This window comes from Rhinoraja longicauda, chromosome 37, assembly GCF_053455715.1.
Source record: "Rhinoraja longicauda isolate Sanriku21f chromosome 37, sRhiLon1.1, whole genome shotgun sequence".
In the NCBI taxonomy this organism is placed as follows: Eukaryota; Metazoa; Chordata; class Chondrichthyes; order Rajiformes; family Arhynchobatidae; genus Rhinoraja; species Rhinoraja longicauda.
The window spans coordinates 13164064-13184035 of NC_135989.1; the positions used below are offsets into that span (position 1 = coordinate 13164064).

Sequence of the window (19972 nt, forward strand, 5' to 3'; positions counted from 1 at the left end):
GGCCCCCTCTCGCACCACCACCACCAGTCACGCCCCCGCACAAACTCACCTGGCCTTGGCCCGTGCCTTGGGGCCCCAATTGGCTTCCGGGTTTTCCTGGAACCGCTTCAGCCCTTGCTTCCTGGATTTGGGATTGGCGTCCTCCCGGATGTCGAAGCAAGCCTGGAGACTGACACATGGACGGTGAATGTCAAAACCTGTGTAGGAAGGAACTGCAGATGCTGGCTTAACACCGAAAATCAACACAAAATGCTGGAGTAACTCAGCGGGACAGGCTGCATCTCTGGAGAGAAGGAATGCGTGACGTTTCGGGTCGAGACCCTTCTTCAGACCCTTTCTCCCCACATGCCCTTCGTCTCTTCCAAGCCCCCACTCCCTCCCCTTTACTAAACTGGTCTGAAGAAGGGTCTCGACCCGAAACGTCACCCATTCCTTCTCTCCCGAGATGCTGCCTGACCCGCTGAGTTACTCCAGCATTTTGTGTCTGTCTTCGGATTTAACCAGCATGTGCAGTCTTTATTTCCTACTAACTTGGCGTCATGTTCGACGCAGACACTGCAGGCCCAAGGGCCGGTTCTTGATCCGTACTGTTCTGTGTTCTATGCAGGCAGACGAGATGAGTTTATCCTTGCGTCATGTTCGGCACAGACAATGGGGGAATGGGGCCGTCCCTGTGTTGTACTGCGTGCTATAATTAAAGCCAACTTACACGGGCTCTTTGCTGAGGATGCGGAAGGCAGGACTGCTCTCGGACAGTGTCTCTCGCTTCACTGGGTGGATCTTTGCCTGCGCCAGAGACAGAGTCAGTGTTAACCTACTACACCACACGTGCTCAAGCCCAGTGCCAGCTCAAGCCAAGCTCAAGCCAAGCTCAAGCCCAGTCCCAGCTCAAGCCCAGCGCCAGCTCAAGCCCAGTGCCAGCTCAAGCCCAGCGCCAGCTCAAGTCAAGCTCAAGCCCAGTGCCAGCTCAAGCCCAGCACCAGCTCAAGCCCAGCTCCAGCTCAAGCCCAGCACCAGCTCAAGCCCAGCTCCAGCTCAAGCCCAGCGCCAGCTCAAGTCAAGCTCAAGCCCAGTGCCAGCTCAAGCCAAGCTCAAGCCCAGCACCAGCTCAAGCCCAGCTCTAGCTCAAGCTCAAGCCCAGTGCCAGCTCAAGCCAAGCTCCAGCTCAAGCCCAGCTCCAGCTCAAGCCCAGCTCCAGCTCAAGCCCAGCGCCAGCTCAAGCCCAGCTCCAGCTCAAGCCCAGCTCCAGCTCAAGCCCAGCGCCAGCTCAAGCCAAGCTCCAGCTCAAGCCCAGCTCCAGCTCAAGCCCAGCTCCAGCTCAAGCCCAGCTCCAGCTCAAGCCCAGCGCCAGCTCAAGCCAAGCTCCAGCTCAAGCCCAGCTCCAGCTCAAGCCCAGCGCCAGCTCAAGCCAAGCTCCAGCTCAAGCCCAGCTCCAGCTCAAGCCCAGCGCCAGCTCAAGCCAAGCTCAAGCCCAGCGCCAGCTCAAGCCCAGCTCAAGCCCAGCACCAGCTCAAGCCCAGCACCAGCTCAAGCCCAGCACCAGCTCAAGCCCAGCACCAGCTCAAGCCCAGCACCAGCTCAAGCCCAGCACCAGCTCAAGCCCAGCACCAGCTCAAGCCCAGCACCAGCTCAAGCCCAGCACCAGCTCAAGCCCAGCACCAGCTCAAGCCCAGCACCAGCTCAAGCCCAGCACCAGCTCAAGCCCAGCACCAGCTCAAGCCCAGCACCAGCTCAAGCCCAGCACCAGCTCAAGCCCAGCACCAGCTCAAGCCCAGCACCAGCTCAAGCCCAGCACCAGCTCAAGCCCAGCACCAGCTCAAGCCCAGCGCCAGCTCAAGCCCAGCACCAGCTCAAGCCCAGCACCAGCTCAAGCCCAGCACCAGCTCAAGCCCAGCACCAGCTCAAGCCCAGCACCAGCTCAAGCCCAGCACCAGCTCAAGCCCAGCACCAGCTCAAGCCCAGCGCCAGCCCTCAGTCAGGCGTTGGCACCTCTAGAGCTGGGGCTTTTCAGACCAGGGTTCGCGACAAACCACAGCATTTGCCTCTTACCCAGCTCCTCATGATATCCCACATCACCGAATGGGGTGCGTCGGTTTTGACCGCGTTTTTACAAGCGTGGGAGAGAGACACACGGTAGCCAGCGTGAAGCAAAGCCGACCTGATGGAGTTGGGGGTGGGGGGGGGGGGGGGGGCAGAGAAATAAAGAGATTAAAATCACTTTGTCACCCATTGCGCAGCTTACACGCAGCTCACACAGCACGGTGGCACAGCGCCGGAGACCCGGGTTCCATCCCGACTGTAATAAAGTGCTTAAAGTCCACGCTAAGATACAACGCATCATTTTATTGAAGCACTTCCATCATAGGACCTGCAGCACATTACAGCTCCGAGCTGCTCCATCTACTGCCTGACGTAGGCGAGTTCTTAATATTATAAAGCACCTACTAGGCGGGACTACTACTAACAAACACTACGATTGGCTAGCATGCAATAGCCCATCTACACCGACCGCAGGTGCTTTTCTGGTACGTTCACCCCGTGACCTGCGTGGGGTTTCTCCAACAGAAACGGAAGAGCCAAAACCTATGATCTTACCTCATCTGCAGGAGGGACGGGGTGCTGCAGTGAATAACACTGCTGAGATGGTCCGTCGTGTGGTAGAGAGGGCAATCCTGTAACTCCTGGCAAAAGGATAATCATTCGAGTCAATGCTACAATGGTTAAATGGCGATTTGCAGTGTAAACTCCTTCAATGTACATACACACAGGTCACAATCTATATACTAAAACTCTCGTTTGTTATCTTGTTTGTGACTGAACTTCAACCAAAACGGTACACGATGGCACGACAATTTTAGGCCCACCTTGCTCGCCGTTGTCACTTTAGTGATAATGCAAGTAGTTTTATTCAAATCAGTCTTATATTTTTTAAGTAATTCACATTTTAAAGTTTAAAAGGAGGGGAGGAGGGAGGGAGGGAGAGGGGGGGGGTTGAGGAGAGAGGGGAGTGGGGGGAGACAGGGTGCTGCACCAATGCAGGAGGTTTGGGCCCAACGGGTCTACTTGGTCTAGTAGCATTTAAAATGATAGGTAGACACAAGATGCTGGAGTAACTCGATCCTGACTACGGGCGCCGTCTGTACGGAGTCTGTACGTTCTCCCCGTGACCTGTGTGGGTTTTCTCTGAGAGCTTCGGTTTCCTCCCACACTCCAAAGACGTTCGGGTATGTAGGATAATTGGCTTGGTAAATGTAAAAATTGTCCCTAGTGTGTGTAGGATAGTGTTAATATCATCATCATATATATACAGCCGGAAACAGGCCTTTTCGGCCCACCAAGTCCGTGCCGCCCAGCGATCCCCGTACATTAACACTATCCTACACCCACTAGGGACAATTTTTACATTTACCCAGCCAATTAACCTACATACCTGTACGTCTTTGGAGTGTGGGAGGAAACCGAAGATCTCGGAGAAAACCCACGCAGGTCACGGGGAGAACGTACAAACTCCTTACAGTGCAGCACCTGTAGTCAGGATCGAACCTGAGTCTCCGGCGCTGCATTCGCTGTAAAGCAGCAACTCTACCGCTGCGCCACCGTGCCGCCTTAATGTGCGGGGATCGCTGGTCGGCGCGGACCCGGTGGGCCGAAGGGCCTGTTTCCGCGCTGTATCTCTAAACTAAACTAAACAGAGAGATGATGGGTCAAATGGTGGTGTTCTCCACACTGTCTCGTTCTGTAGAGAAAGCCTCACCTCAGTGACCATGCTCAGCATGCCCAGTATCCGGTCCGAAGTCTTGAACCGCTGTGGGGTTTGTTCCACGGATTCCAGGACTTGTCTGGTGAAATCCTGGTCGTGGATCTGTTCAGCCCAGATTGGTCCACCGAGCTGCAAGATGCAGGATAAAAGGAACACTTATCTGCTGGCACGGGTCGCAATCAAATTCATTCAATCAAATCCAATCCTTATCTAATTTGACAAGAAACCCTCTGCCCCCCTCCCCCACTCGTCCTCCCACAGCTGGTATGAAGAATAACATGGTTGTCCATCGACTCCTGCCAATAATTGCCAGGGTCCAGATGGGCTCAGCTGTGACATTCCTCAAGGTCAATACTCTGCTACCCACGTTCAGCACCTCCATGAAGGGACTGGCCCCAGTGGAGACGACTCTGATTCTGATTCAGATTCAGTTTAGTTTAGAGATACGGCACAGAACCAGGCCCTTCGGCCCACCGAGTCTGTGCCGACCAGAGCGATATTGTCAGCCTCCTAGACTCGAGAGAACCAAAAGCACAAGAGGATATCCTTCCACCTGGTTGTCTTGTAATCAATCCATTACAAAGTATTAGGTGGACACGTTAGAGGCAGGAAACATGTTCCCAATGTTGGGGGAGTCCAGAACAAGGGGCCACAGTTTAAGAATAAGGGGTAGGCCATTTAGAACGGAGATGAGGAAAAACTTTTTCAGTCAGAGAGTTGTGAATCTGTGGAATTCTCTGCCTCAGAAGGCAGTGGAGGTCAATTCTCTGAATGCATTCAAGAGAGAGCTAGATAGAGCTCTTAAGGATAGCGGAGTCAGGGGGTATGGGGAGAAGGCAGGAACGGGGTACTGATTGAGAATGATCAGCCATGATCACATTGAATGGCGGTGCTGGCTCGAAAGGCCGAATGGCCTCCTCCTGCACCTATTGTCTATTGTCTGTTGTGAACCTAATAAAGTATTAGGTTAAAACGGAGAGGATGAGACGGAGTTTCTTCCCACAGGCCATCAGGACTGTTAACTTTTATAACTCCAGGGACTAAATTTTGTCTTCTCGGTATTAACTTTAATTTATATGCTGTAACTGTAATTCTTTTCTTGTTTGCACAATCCGCAGGCATTGCCACTTTCATTTCACTGCACATCGTGTATGTGTATGTGACAAATAAACTTGACTTGAACCACAATGCATTTATTAAACCCCATGCAGAGTGAACTATACATAATGTTGCACAACTTACAGACGACTAAACTAAGGGACGGGCAGGCTGTTATTAGTGGCTGCAGTCCTCCTCAAATCCCGGACTGGATTACATGGTGGAATGTGTATCGTGGTGAAGGTCATATTGACAGAGATGAACATGGTTGATCGACACTGGTGAACATGAACCTTTAGGCAGGCTGTCCCCGTTACTTCCTCGGTCCTCGACACCTACTTAGCCAGGACGGCATGGTGGCGCGGCGGTAGAGTTGCTGCCTTACAGTGCCGCCAGAGACCCGGGTTCGATGCAGACTATGGGTACAGTACAATACAATACAATACAATATATCTTTGTTGTCATTTTTTTTTTTTTACAATAGGTGCAGGAGGAGGCCATTCGGCCCTTCTAGCCAGCACCGCCATTCAATGTGATCATGGCTGATCATTCTCAATCAGTAGCCCGTTCCTGCCTTCTCCCCATATCCCCTGACTCCGCTATCCTTAAGAGCTCTATCCAGCTCTCTCTTGAATGCATTCAGAGAATTGGCCTCCACTGCCTTCTGAGGCAGAGAATTCCACAGATTCACAACTCTCTGACTGAAAAAGTTTTTCCTCATTTCAGTTCTAATTGGCCTACCCCTTATTCTTAAACTGTGGCCCCTTGTTCTGGACTTCCCCAACATTGGGAACATGTTTCCTGCCTCTAACGTGTCCAACCCCTTAATAATCTTATATGTTTCGATAAGATCTCCTCTCATCCTTCTAAATTCCAGTGTATACAAGCCTAGTCGCTCCAGTCTTTCAACATATGACAGTCCCGCCATTCCGGGAATTAACCTAGTAAACCTACGCTGCACGCCCTCAATAGCAAGACAGGGGTACAACGAGATTGGGAATGCGCCTCCCATACGATGCAATAATTTAATTAATTTAAACAACACCAACCCAATGAAACAAATTGTTACAGTTTTAAAACAGAATAAAGTGCAAGTAGATCTGTGCCGGTTCACTGTGCGATGTGACCATCCGGCTCAGCAGGACCGGTTCATAGCAGCTATGGCCCTGGGGATGAAGCTGTTCCTGAGTCTGGAGGTGCGGGCAGAGAAGGCTTTGTATCATCTGCCCGATGGTAGAAGTTCGAACAGACTGTTACAGGGGTGTGAGGAGTTTGTGGATGCTGGTGGCTTTTCTGAGGCATCGTGTGTTGTCGATGCCCTCCAAGGCTGGTAGCTGTGTTCCGATGGTCCTCTGAGCTCTATGGACTACCCGCTGAAGAGCTTTCCTCTCTGCCTCCGTGCAGCTGCGATACCACACCTCAGTACCAGACTGTACACAGTACGGAGACTGTGGTAAGAAGTCTCAACCTGTAAAGTCGGGCATTCCTTCTCTCCAGAGATGCTGCCCGTCCCGTTGAATTACTCCAGGTTTGTAGGTTAATTGGATTCGGTAAAAATTATAAATGGGCCCCAGTGTCAATGTACGAGCGTCGCTGGTCGGCACGAACTCTGTGGGCCCAAGGGCTTGTTTCTGCGCTGTATCTCTAAACTAAACCAAACGAGATTCCTCTCCACTGGGGCCAGTCACCTTCATGCAGGTGCTGAGACAGCACGTGGGCTGCAGGCTGTTGACCATGCGGAGCTTCACAGCTGAGCCCAGCTCTGCCGGCATCTACACGTGTGCCATTACTGGGGCCTGGGCCGGCGCCACGGAGAGGTCCGGGCAGCGTTAGTGGAGAGGTCGGTCATGGCGCCGACCGACGGACGAGGACGGACCACGTGGGAGCGAGGACGTCGCTGCCGGGGGAAGGAACAAAGGAGGAACCGGAATGGGAGGAAGGGGAAGAGCAAGGAGGAACTGGCACGGGTGGGGTGGGGGGGGGAGGGTATGTGTAACTTTGTAAGCGCCCTTCATGGGCGACCATTTGCATACCTTGGCATGGAATGCAAGCAAAAAAATTCACCGCGACCTGTCACGTCTGACAAAAAAGTCTTCAATTCAATTCAATTACTGACATGAATCGCTGGACAATTATTTTATTCTCCACACCACCCGTGAGACGGGGTGCAGGAGAGGGGTTTTTGCCAAATGTGGTAGGGATTGGATTGAAGTAATTTCTTGTGACCAGTGCCCACAGGTCCTTCATCATGCATCCACAGTCCAATGGCTCCACCAGAGGGTGCTGATTCAAGGCCACGTGAATCTCCACCCTTTCTATAGTCACAGGAGGAAAAGGCAAGGCACAGAGACAGCCAGACAGAAAGAGAGCAGAGGCAGTGAGACAACGAGAGAGACGAGGTGAGAGAGGGGCATAGAGAGAGAGGGAGCGGCAAAGAGAGGGAGAGAGGGGGAGAGGAAGAGAGAGGGAGAGAAAGAGAGAGAGAGAAAGGGAGAAAGGGGGAAAGGGAGAGAGGGAGAAAGGGAGAGAGGGGGAAAGGGAGTGAAAGGGAGGGAAAGGGAGAAAGGGAGAAAGGGAGAGAGGGAGAGAGTGAGAGAGGGAGAGAGTGAGAGAGGGAGAGAGAAAGGGAGAGAGAGAGAGAGCAGCAGAGAGCAAGTGTGGCAGAGAGAGGGGGAGCAAGGTAGAGGGCAGAGTGGATCTTGTCAAATTTGGTAGGGATTGGATTGAATTGATTTCTTGAGAGTTTCTGAAGTGTGGAATATTTAAGTCAATGAAAAAAAATGTGATCGTAAAATTTCGAAAGAAATGAGACAACAATATTTTGAAAGCAGAGATAGATAGATTCTTGATTAATACGGGTGTCAGGAGTTATGGGGAGAAGGCAGGAGAATGAGGAGGAGATTGAATGGCGGAGTGGACGATGGGCCAAATGGCCTGGGTGTTCCCCTATCACTTATGACCTTATGAAAAGGCATGATAATAAACATGAGTTGCCACAAACAAAGAGAGCCAGTGTTTGCACATCACAAAACACGGAAGAAAGATTGCTTTATCCCAGTTTACCAATGATTAATTGAAAATAAGCCAATGTTCCTACCAGGACTGCAATGTGTACATACTAACACTGGCACATGCCCACACTTTCCACTCTCAAGTTGTTCCCTGCATATTTTCCACACACCAGTTCTCTCCATCTCCTGCCCTGTCCCATTCACACCCGAGAATCTGCAGACAGCTACTTTGTCCAGAATCGTGAATTTGTGCTCATCGTGCTTCTGGAACTTACAAGACGCATTCCAGCGAAGAGAAGGAAATTTGTGCATTGTTTAGTTCAGTTTAGAAATGGAAACAACATGGAAACAAGTCCTTCAACCCACCGAGTCCACGCCGACCAACAAATGCCCTGCACACTTGGAACTTACAGAAACCAACTAACCTACAAACGTGCACGCCTTTGGAGTGTGGGAGGAAACCGGAGCACCCGGAGAAAACCCACGAGGTCACGGGGAGAACGTACAAACTCCGTACAGACAGCTCCCGTAGTCAGGATGGAACCCTGGTCTCTGGCGCTGTGAGGCAGCAACTCTACCGCTGTGCCACTGTGCCACCCCACTGTGTCACTGTGCCCCCCCACTGTGTCACTGTGCCCCCCCCACTGTGTCACTGTGCCCCCCCCCACTGTGTCACTGTGTCTCCCCACTGTGTCACTGTGCCGCCCCTCAGCACCGCTCCACTGTGTCACTGTGCCCCCCCACTGTGTCACTGTGCCCCCCCCACTGTGTCACTGTGCCCCCCACCACTGTGTCACTGTGTCTCCCCACTGTGTCACTGTGCCTCCCCACTGTGTCACTGTGCCCCCCCCACTATGTCACTGTGCCCCCCCACTGTGTCATGGTGCCCCCCCCACTGTGTCACTGTGTCTCCCCACTGTGTCACTGTGCCCCCCCCCCACTGTGTCACTGTGCCCCCCCCACTGTGTCACTGTGCCCCCCCCAACTGTGTCACTGTGCCCCCCCCACTGTGTCACTGTGCCCCCCCCACTGTGTCACTGTGTCCCCCCACTGTGTCACTGTGCCCCCCCACTGTGTCACTGTGCCCCCCCCACTGTGTCACTGTGCCCCCCCCACTGTGCCACTGTGCCCCCCCCACTGTGTCACTGTCCCCCCCCACTGTGTCACTGTCCCCCCCACTGTGTCACTGTGCCCCCCCACTGTGTCACTGTGCCCCCCCACTGTGTCACTGTGCTCCCCCCACTGTGTCACTGTGCCCCCCCCACTGTGTCACTGTGTCCCCCCCCATTGTGTCACTGTGCTCCCCCCACTGTGTCACTGTCCCCCCCCACTGTGTCACTGTCCCCCCCACTGTGTCACTGTCCCCCCCCACTGTGTCACTGTGCCCCCCCACTGTGTCACTGTGCCCCCCCACTGTGTCACTGTGCTCCCCCCACTGTGTCACTGTGCCCCCCCCACTGTGTCACTGTGTCCCCCCCCATTGTGTCACTGTGCCCCGTCACTGTGTCACTGTGCCCCCCCCCCACTGTGTCACTGTGCCCCCCCACTGTGTCACTGTGCCCCCCCCACTGTGTCACTGTGCTCCCCCCACTGTGTCACTGTGTCAGTGCCCCCCCACTGTGTCACTGTGCCCCCCCCACTGTGTCACTGTGTCCCCCCCCATTGTGTCACTGTGCCCCCCCCACTGTGTCACTGTGCCCCCCCCACCGTGCCGCCCTCTCTTACCTGGTGCCTCTGGCGGCAGTGCTGGCACTCTTCACCCACCGGTGGGCCCGAGCTTGCCGTGTATTTGTAACTGGAAGAATACGAGAGATCGCTGGTTATTGACCCCGGTCCAAACTTGCACTGATGCAAGACTTGCCAAACTTCTCTGAGGGTGGCACAGTGAGTGGTGCTGCTGGTGGAGCTGCTGCCTCACAGCGCCACAGATCCAGCTTGGATCCCAAGCTCAGGATCTGTCTGTGTGGTGTCTGCACCTTCTCCCTGTGACCGTGTGAGTTCCCTCCGGGTGCTCCGGTTCCCTCCCACATCCCAAAGTCACGCGGGTCTGTGGGTGGATTGGAGTTTATAAATCATCCCTCGTGTGGATGTAAACGCAGGATAACTGAGAACTGGTGCGAATAGGTGGTCGATGGTCGGCGTGGACTCGGTGGGCTGAACGGCCTGCTTCCATGCTGAACGCCAAACCTCTGGGGGGGAGGACCACAGTCTAGGTTCCTTCCGCTGTGGGATATGGGGGGCAGGGTGTGGTGGAGACACCCCTCCAAATAAGGGAAGGGATTCTGTGTAAATCGTAGGGCAGCACGGTGGCGCAGCGGTAGAGTCACTGCCTTACAGCGAATGCAGCGCCGGAGACCCAGGTTCAATCCTGACTACAGGTGCTGTCTGTACGGAGTTTGTACGTTCTCCCCGTGACCTGCGTGGGTTTTCTCCGAGATCTTCGGTTTCCTCCCACACTCCAAAGACGTACAGGTTTGTAGGTTAATCGGCCGGGCAAATGTCAAAAATTGTCCCTAGTGGGTGTAGGATAGTGTTAGTGTGAGGGGATCGCTGGGCGGCGCGGACCCGGTGGGCCGAAGGGCCTGTTTCTGCGCTGTATCTCTAAATCTAAATCTAAAAAAATCTAAATCTAAAAAAATCTGACAATGAATATCTGTATTGAATGTATAACCTCCGGGAATGTCGGATGGAGTTTTTGAAAATAAAAATGGTTTGTAAATATTTATTACTGGAATAAAGTATTTTTTTGATATTAAAAAAAATAGTGTTGCTAAATCTCAAATTCATTTTTGAAGTCCTGGCAACGTGCCAGTGCAGAGAGCAGCCAAAATGAACACAGCAGGATTCTAACATGGTGCGTTAACGTCAGGCTAGCCTATTGTTCTTAACAACCCAAATCACAACCCAACGGTATGAACATTCATTCTCCAATTTTAGGTAATGACAAAACCCTCCCCCTTCCTCTTGGGGAGAGGGGGGGGGGGAGGGGGAGGGGGTTGTGTTTTGCTCATGAATCCAGCATCTGAACCTTGGATGCCTCCATGGTGGTGCAGTGGTAGAGTTGCTGCCTTACAGCGCTAGAGACCCAGGTTCGATCCTGGCCATGGGTGCTTGGTCTGTACAGAGTCTGCACGTTCTCCCCGTGACCTGCGTGGGTTTTCTCCGAGAATTTCGGTTTCCTCCCTCACTCCAAAGACGTGCAGGTTTTAGGACAATTAGCTTGGTATGTTTAAAAAAAATTAAAAACTGTCCTTAGTGTAGGATAGTGTTAATGTGCGGGGATCGCTGGTCAGCGCGGACTCGATGGGCCGAAGGGCCTGTTTCCGCGCTGTATCTCCAATTTTCCCGGAATGGCGGGACTGTCATATGTTGAAAGACTGGAGTGACTATCATATCATATCATATCATATCATATATATACAGCCGGAAACAGGCCTTTTCGGCCCTCCAAGTCCGCGCCGCCCAGCGATCCCCGCACATCAACACTATCCTACACCCACTAGGGACAATTTTTACACTTACCCAGCCAACTAACCTACATACCTGTACGTCTTTGGACTAGGCTTGTATACACTGGAATTTAGAAGGATGAGAGGGGATCTTATCGAAACGTATAAGATCATTAAGGGGTTGGACACGTTAGAGGCAGGAAACATGTTCCCAATGTTGGGGGAGTCCAGAACCAGGGGCCACAGATTAAGAATAAGGGGTAGGCCATTTAGAACGGGGATGAGGAAAAACTTTTTCAGTCAGAGAGTTGTGAATCTGTGGAATTCTCTGCCTCAGAAGGCAGTGGAGGCCAATTCTCTGGATGCATTCAAGAGAGAGCTTGATAGAGCTCTTAAGGATAGCGGAGTCAGGGGGTATGGGGAGAAGGCAGGAACGGGGTACTGATTGAGAATGATCAGCCATGATCACATTGAATGGTGGTGCTGGCTCGAAGGGCCGAATGGTCTACTCCTGCACTTATTGTCTATTGTCTATTAACCTTCCAGCAGTTACCCCATTTTTTTTCTCACTTTTAATTTAATATTAATTTCAGGTTACCCTTGTTGTGCGTTATGTTTCCCGCCAGGGATGAATAAAGTTCCATCGTATCGTAGGCTCTATCGTAGGCCCAGGGCATCTTACAGACACTGGAATATATTCACAACCAACAAGCAAAGCAATGCGATCGTTTCACCTACTTTTTGCCATTGTGAATCATCTTTCCCATCCTCTGAATGTGGAAGGAACCACACCCCACACAGTTATACACCAAGGCTTGCTTACTGAAACAGAGACACAAACAGTTTACAGACCAGCCATGTTGAGATGTACACACAATGTTTAATCACAAATAATTCCTTCCTCTTATGGCAAATAACTGGTTTTGATGTTATTGAGGCAGTCACTGATTTATCCGCGAGGTGGCATAAAAATATTATTCCCCGGTTATAGTAGAGGTTAATTGGGTGACTTCCTTCTCAACCAAGCCTGGTGATATCATTGCTTTCAGTGTTTAGTTTAGTTTAGAGATACAGCGCGGAAACAGGCTCGTCAGCCACTGAGTCCGTGCCAACCAGCGATCCCCATACATTAGCACTACCCTACACACACTGGGACAATTTACAATTCTTACTGAAGCTAATTCATCTACAAACCTGTATGTCTTTACAGAATACAGAATACCTTTATTGTCATTCGATACCGAACGAAATTCATTTGCCAGCAGTCACAGAGCAAAAAAAAAGAACACAAGACACCCGACCCCAACACAAACATCCATCACAGTGACTCCAAACACCCCCTCACTGTGATGGAAGGCAAAAAAACTTCCTCTCTCTTCCCCCATGCCCCTCCCACGGACAGACAGCTCGACCCCTACCGAGGCGACCGACCCGTACAGCCCCCGCAAGGAGATGGAAGGTGCCGCGGCCGAGCCGCACCGGGCGCTGGAAAATCCCGCGGCCGTACCGGGCGCTGGAAAGTCCCGCGGCCGTACCGGGCGATGGAAGGCCCCGCGGCCGAGGCGTACCGGGCGATGGAAAGTCCCCGCGGCCGAGCCGCACCGGGCGCTGGAAAGTCCCGCGGCCGAGCCGCACCGGGCGCTGGAAAGTCCCGCGGCCAAGCCGCACCGGGCGCTGGAAAGTCCCGCGGCCGTACCGGGCGATGGAAGGCCCCGCGGCCGAGCCGTACCGGGCGATGGAAAGTCCCCGCGGCCGAGCCGCACCGGGCGCTGGAAAGTCCCGCGGCCGTACCGGGCGATGGAAGGCCCCGCGGCCGAGCCGTACCGGGCGATGGTAAGTCCCGCGGCCGAGGAAACCGGAGCATCCGGACAAAACCCACGCTGTCACGGGGAAAACGTACAAACAACCTATAGGCAGCACCCGCGGTTAGGATTGAACCCTGGTCTATGGCGCTGCAAGGCAGCAACTCTACCGCTGCGCCACCGTGCTGCCCAAGGATTAGAGTGATTAGTGCAATTGAAGGATTACGTTACTCGGCTACATCGAGCAGATCGATTGAGTCTTAACCTGGCGGATGCTTTAACCACAGCCTGTCCCGTGAACACCCGGACAAACACTCGGATGTAGAAGTCAGCGCTGACGGAGAGCACAGGGACAATGTATCGCTGGTAGCAGTTTGCACGTAGGTCCAGGTTGTGCAGGATGATGCGGAGAGCCTGTTTAGGGGGGGGGGGGGGGGAGGTGGGGGCGGGGGGGGGGGGGGAGGAGAGGGGGATGGACAGTAACAAGGCCAGAGAATAGAGGGGAAGAAAAACAGAAGGTTAATTAATTAAAATCAACTAAACAACCCCACATTTTCTTCATGAAATAAAGGTAATTTAGCACTAAAATGCTGGAGTAACTCAGCAAGTCAGGCAGCATCTCTGGAGAACATGGAGAGGTGGCATTTCGGATCGGGATTCTTGATCAGTCTGAAGATCCGGACACAAAACGTCACCTATCCATGTTCTCCGGGTATGCTGCCTGTCCGGCTGAGTTACTGCAGCGTTTTTCGTCTTTCCTTAGTAAACCAGCATCTGCAGAGTGAGCAGAAATGTATGCAATGCATCATCGAGAGGTCCGTGATTCCATCTATGCTACTTGGAATGATCCTCAATTCTGCTCTCTGATAGAAACACTCTAAAATTCAGGGACAGTTTCCTTCCAGCTGTTATCAGGCAAATGAACCATCTGACCAACAACTAGAGACCAGTCCTGAGCTACTATCTACCTCGTTGGAGACACTAGGACTATCTTTGATGGGACTTTACTGGACGTTATACCATCATCATATCATATCATATCATATCATATCATATATATACAGCCGGAAACAGGCCTTTTCGGCCCACCAAGTCCGTGCCGCCCAGCGATCCCCGTACATTAACACTATCCTACACCCACTAGGGACAATTTTTACATTTATCCAGCCAATTAACCTACATACCAATTAACCTACATAACCTACATTATACTGGACGTTATACTGGACCCCAGCAACGGACTGTCCCAGCTGCTACGGTCAGGCAAACGCCTCCGCTGTCACGCTGTGAAAACGGAGAGGATGAGACGGAGTTTCTTCCCACAGGCCATCAGGACTTTCAACTCTCATATCACCAGGGACTAATTTAATTTACTGTATTAATTTATTTTTTGTGTTACAAAAAAAATTCTATTCTGTTTTGTAGTTTTAGCACAATCCGCAGGCGTTGTCACTTTCATTTCACTGCACATCTTGTATATGTATGTGACAAATAAACTTGACTTGACTTGACTATATTGCACTGTACGTTATTCACGTTATTCTCTTTATCATGTATCTGTGCACTGTGGGCGGCTCGAATATAATCATGTGTTGTCTTTCCCCTGACTGGTTAGCACGCCACAAAGGCTTTTCAATAGACAATAGGTGCAGGAGGAGGCCATTCGGCCCTTCGAGCCAGCACCGCCATTCAATGTGATCATCATGGCTGATCATTCTCAGTCAGTAGTCAGTCAGTCAGTTCCTGTCTTCTCCCCATACCCCCTGACTCCGCTATCCTTAAGAGCTCTATCTAGCTCTCTCTTGAATGCATTCAGAGAATTGGCCTCCACTGCCTTCTGAGGCAGAGAATTCCACAGATTCACAACTCTCTGACTGAAAAAGTTTTTCCTCATCTCAGTTCTAAATGGCCTACCCCTTATTCTCAAACTGTGGCCCCTGGTTCTGGACTCCCCCAACATTGGGAACATGTTTCCTGCCTCTAACGTGTCCAACCCCTTAATGATCTTATACGTTTCGAGACACGTGACAATAAACTAAACGATCTGCTCTTTGTTCCCAATGATATGTTCATCCTTCCGACACTCCGACAAGAGATGGTGGTGCAGCGGTAGAGTTGCTGCTTTACAGCACTTGCAGCGCCAGAGACCCGGGTTCCATCCCGACTGAGGGTGCTGCCTGTACGGAGTTTGCACGATCTCCCCGTGACCTGCGTGGGTTGTCTCCGAGATCTTCGGCATCCCCCCACACTCCAAAGACGTGCATGTTTGTAGGTTAGTTGGCTTGGTATAGATGTAAGTTGTCCCTGGTGGGTGCTGGACAGTGTTAATGTGCGGGGATCGCTGGTCGGCTGGCCGCAGTGCTGTATCCCTGAAACCCGGAATCTGCCGAAACTCACCATTTCATGACAAAACTTTGACTTGAGCGACATGGCTCCATACTTGCTGTAACAGGTCTCCCCACTGTTGCCAGCCATCACTGCCATGTCCGTACACGTGACGCACAGAAGCCCTAAAAAAACATGCACGACAACTTGTTACACAGTGTTAGAATTCTGGGCCTAAAAACAAAACCTGGCTCGACCGTGCAATTATCCACAGTGCATGGAATGAACACACTGTCTGCGGGGAAGATCGTCGGCTTCCACCTCTAAGGGAGAGAAATGGCGCTCGAAAGAAAACTTTTTTTTTTAACTGCCTCCGAACTCCAAAGACGTACAGGTTTGTAGGTTAAATGGCTTGGTGTAATTGTAAATTGTCCCCAGTGTGTGTGTAGGATAGTGTTAGTGTGTGGGGGTCGCTGGTCAGGGCAGTCTCGGCCTGCCAAAGGGCCTGTTTACACACTGTATCTCTCAACTAAACTAAACTCCAGAGATATAACTCCAATTGGCCTTCGTAAGCCAATGGAATGTTGGCCTTCGTAACAAGAGGAGTTGAGTATAGGAGCAAAGAGGTCCTTCTACAGTTGTACCGGGCCCTGGTGAGACCGCACCTGGAGTACTGTGTGCAGTCTTGGTCTCCAAATTTGAGGAAGGATATTCTTGCTATGGAGGGCGTGCAGCGTAGGTTCACTAGGTTAATTCCCGGAATGGCGGGACTGTCGTATGTTGAAAGGCTGGAGCGATTGGGCTTGTATACATTGGAATTTAGAAGGATGAGGGGGGATCTTATTGAAACATATAAGATAATTAGGGGATTGGACACATTAGAGACAGGAAACATGCTCCCAATGTTGGGGGAGTCCAGAACAAGGGGCCACAGTTTAAGAATAAGGGGTAGGCCATTTAGAACGGAGATGAGGAAGAACTTTTTCAGTCAGAGAGTGGTGAAGGTGTGGAATTCTCTGCCTCAGAAGACAGTGGAGACCAGTTCGTTGGATGCTTTCAAGAGAGAGCTGGATCGAGCTCTTAAGGATAGCGGAGTGAGGGGGTATGGGGAGAAGGCAGATTGAGAGTGATCAGCCATGATCGCATTGAATGGCGGTGCTGGCTCGAAGGGCTGAATGGCCTACTCCTGCACCTATTGTCTATTGTCTATTGTCTATAAAATAACTGCAGATGCTGGTACAAATCGATTTATTCACAAAATGCTGGAGATCTGGGAAGGAGGAGGGGAAGGGAGGGACAGAGGAACTATCTAAAGTTGGAGAAGTCGACTTTCATACCAAGGGGCTGCAAACTGCCCAGGCAAAATATGAGGTGCTGTTCCTCCAAAACTCCAGAGACTCTGATTCAGTCCCGACCTCAGGTGCCGTCTGTGTGGAGTTTGCATGATCATCCTGTGCCCACATCCAAATCCATTCTATCCAGGCCTTTCATTATTTGGTAGGTCTCAATGAAATTCCACCCCCCCCCCCCAGTCATCCTACTAACCTCCAGCATATAGGGAACAAGCTGCCAGAGGAGGCAGCAGAGACAGATACAATTACCACAGGTACATGTAGGGGAAATGTGTAGGAAGGAACTGCAGATGCTGGTTTACACCAAAAATAGACACAAAAAGCTGGAGTAACTCAGCGGGACAGACAACATCACTGGAGAGAAGGAATGGGTGAAGTTTCAGGTCGAGACCCTTCTTCAGACACCTCTTCAAATCTGAGGAAGGGTCTCAACCCGAAACATCACCCATTCCTTCTCTCCGGAGACGCTGCCCGTCATGCTGAGTTGCTCCAACATTTGGTTTTTCTTACTTGCAGGGAAAGGAAAGGTTGGAGGGACATTGGCCAAATGCAGGCCAATGGGACGAGCCCCTTATAAAACCTGGAAGTTTTGTGTCGATCGGCCTGTTTGCGTGGGAAATGACTCTGTGATTAAATTTGAGGTCTCCAAATTTGAGGAAGGATATTCTTGCTATTGAGGGCGTGCAGCGTAGGTTTACTAAGTTAATTCCCGGAATGGCGGGACTGTCATATGTTGAAAGACTGGAGCGACTAGGCTTGTATACACTGGAATTTAGAAGGATGAGAGGAGATCTTATCGAAACGTATAAGATTATTAAGGGGTTGGACACGTTAGAGGCAGGAAACATGTTCCCAATGTTGGGGGAGTCCAGAACAAGGGGCCACAGTTTAAGAATAAGGGGTAGGCCATTTAGAACTGAGACGAGGAAAAACTTTTTCAGTCAGAGAGTTGTGAATCTGTGGAATTCTCTGCCACAGAAGGCAGTGGAGGCCAAGTCTCTGAATGCATTCAAGAGAGAGCTAGATAGAGCTCTTAAGGATAGCGGAGTCAGGGGGTATGGGGAGAAGGCAGGAACGGGGTACTGATTGAGAATGATCAGCCATGATCACATTGAATGGTGGTGCTGGCTCGAAGGGACGAATGGCCTCCTCCTGCACCTATTGTCTATTGTCCATAAGTGGGCCAACATTGCAATTACATTTTCCTCTGTCCTTCAAGATTCTGATCAGACAGTTTCTGTCGTCTCTCACCTCCTTCGCTCACGGCCTGGACAGCGGCATCGATGAACTGTGACGGACTTCCGTAGGGATCCAGGTCTATCACGTCAAACCGGTCCTGTTTCCTTTTGGACTCGTACATGAGCATGCTGTGGAGACGGTGAAAGAACACACACACCTCCGCCTTAAAAATATCCATCGACTTGGCCTCCACAACCGCCTGTGGCAACGAATTCCACAGATTCACCACCCACTGTCCACAGACATTCCTCCTCATCTCATTTCTAAAGGTACATCCTTTTATTCTGAGGCAGTGGCCTCTGGTTCTGGACTGTCCCACTAGTGGAAACATCAGAACCAATTCTTTCCTGATAACCCCGGCACTTACACAAAGTCAAGAACGTTCAAATCGTACAAGACCACAAGACATGGGAGCAGAATAGAAACATAGAAACATAGAAAATAGGTGCAGGAGTAGGCCATTCGGCCCTTCGAGCCTGCACCGCCATTCAATATGATCATGGCTGATCATCCAACTCAGTATCCCGTACCTGCCTTCTCTCCATACCCCCTGATCCCTTTAGCCACAAGGGCCACATCTAACTCCCTCTTAAATATAGCCAATGAACTGGCCTCAACTACCTTCTGTGGCAGAGAATTCCAGACTCACCACTCTCTGTGTGAAAAGAAACTTTCTCATCTCGGTCCTAAAAGACTTCCCCCTTATCCTTAAACTGTGACCCCTTGTTCTGGACTTCCCCAACATCGAGAACAATCTCCTGAATGGAATTAGGCCGTTCAGCCCAATGAGTCTACTCCGCCATTGAATCACGGCTGGTCTATTTTTCCCTCTCAACTAGATTCTCCTGCCTTCCCCACGTAATTTAGTTTAGTTTAGTTTAGAAATACAGCACGGAAATAGGCCCTTCGGCCCACCGACTCCGCACCGACCAGCAATCCCAGCACATTAACACTATCCTACACACACTAGGGACAATTTATACTTATACCAAGCCAATTAACCTACAACCCTGGACGTCTTTGGAGTGTGGGAGGAAACCGAAGATCTCGGAGAAAACCCATGCAGTCACGGGGAGAACGTACAACCTCTGTATAGAAAGCACCCGTAGTCGGGCGCTCCGGCGCTGCAATCGCTGTAAGGCAGCAACTCTACGGCTGCGCCACCGTGCCGCCCTTTGACACCCGTATTAATCAAGAGTCTTTCAATCTCTACTTTAAAAATACACGCACTAAACGTTGCCATGGCCTATCCCTTGACAGAAACGTGTCCACGGTACCTTGCATCGGCCAAGCTTGCCGTCACCATGTGCTTCACCCCGTTGAGCTCAATGTTTCTCTTCATCAGCTGCACTGCTTTGGAGGAAAAGTCATTGGCCACAATGCTGTGGACTCCAGGGACCTCCTTGGCAAAGCGAATCGATCGCAGCCCAGATGCCGCTAGTCCTTCCAATATACGGATCCCATCCTTCACAATCACACACAGACACAGAATAATTCATCACAGACTACAATTATTAATGTACACCATAAAAAGGAGAGCAGTAGACAGAGGCACGGAGACGGAGAATTCTAATGGAATTCATTATGACCAGCAGATCATAACATCAACATCGAAGGTGTTTATTCACAAAATGCTGGAGTAACTCAGCAGGTCAGGCAGCATTTCAGGAGAGAAGGAATGGGTGACGTTTCGAGTCGAGACCCTTCTTCAGACCCGAAACGTCACCCATTCCTTCTCTCCTGAGATGCTGCCTGACCTGCTGAGTTACTCCAGCATTTTGTGAATAAACACCTTCGATTTGTACCAGCATCTGCAGTTATTTTCTCATAACATCAACATCAGTCTTCAGCAATAATCAGAGTGATATAGAAATTACATAAATAAATACATAAAATACAGATTCAGGGAGTTTCGTCCCAGCTGTTATCAGGCAAC

At 51.2% G+C, this 19972-nt stretch overlaps 1 protein-coding gene across 1 annotated transcript in view; it reads right to left on the reverse strand.

Annotated features, from left to right (window-relative positions):
- Positions 1-19972, reverse strand: part of trmt1 (tRNA methyltransferase 1) — a 28352-nt gene that overhangs the window by 2815 nt on the left and 5565 nt on the right. Inside the window, exons 5-15 of the mRNA XM_078429290.1 lie at positions 19314-19501; positions 18049-18164; positions 15518-15630; positions 13386-13534; positions 12057-12140; positions 9595-9664; positions 3755-3889; positions 2596-2681; positions 2050-2158; positions 710-786; positions 50-169 (exon numbers count right to left, since the gene is read on the reverse strand). Coding sequence (XP_078285416.1) covers positions 50-169; positions 710-786; positions 2050-2158; positions 2596-2681; positions 3755-3889; positions 9595-9664; positions 12057-12140; positions 13386-13534; positions 15518-15630; positions 18049-18164; positions 19314-19501 — 1247 coding nt within the window. The remainder of the gene's footprint in view (positions 1-49; positions 170-709; positions 787-2049; positions 2159-2595; positions 2682-3754; positions 3890-9594; positions 9665-12056; positions 12141-13385; positions 13535-15517; positions 15631-18048; positions 18165-19313; positions 19502-19972) is intronic.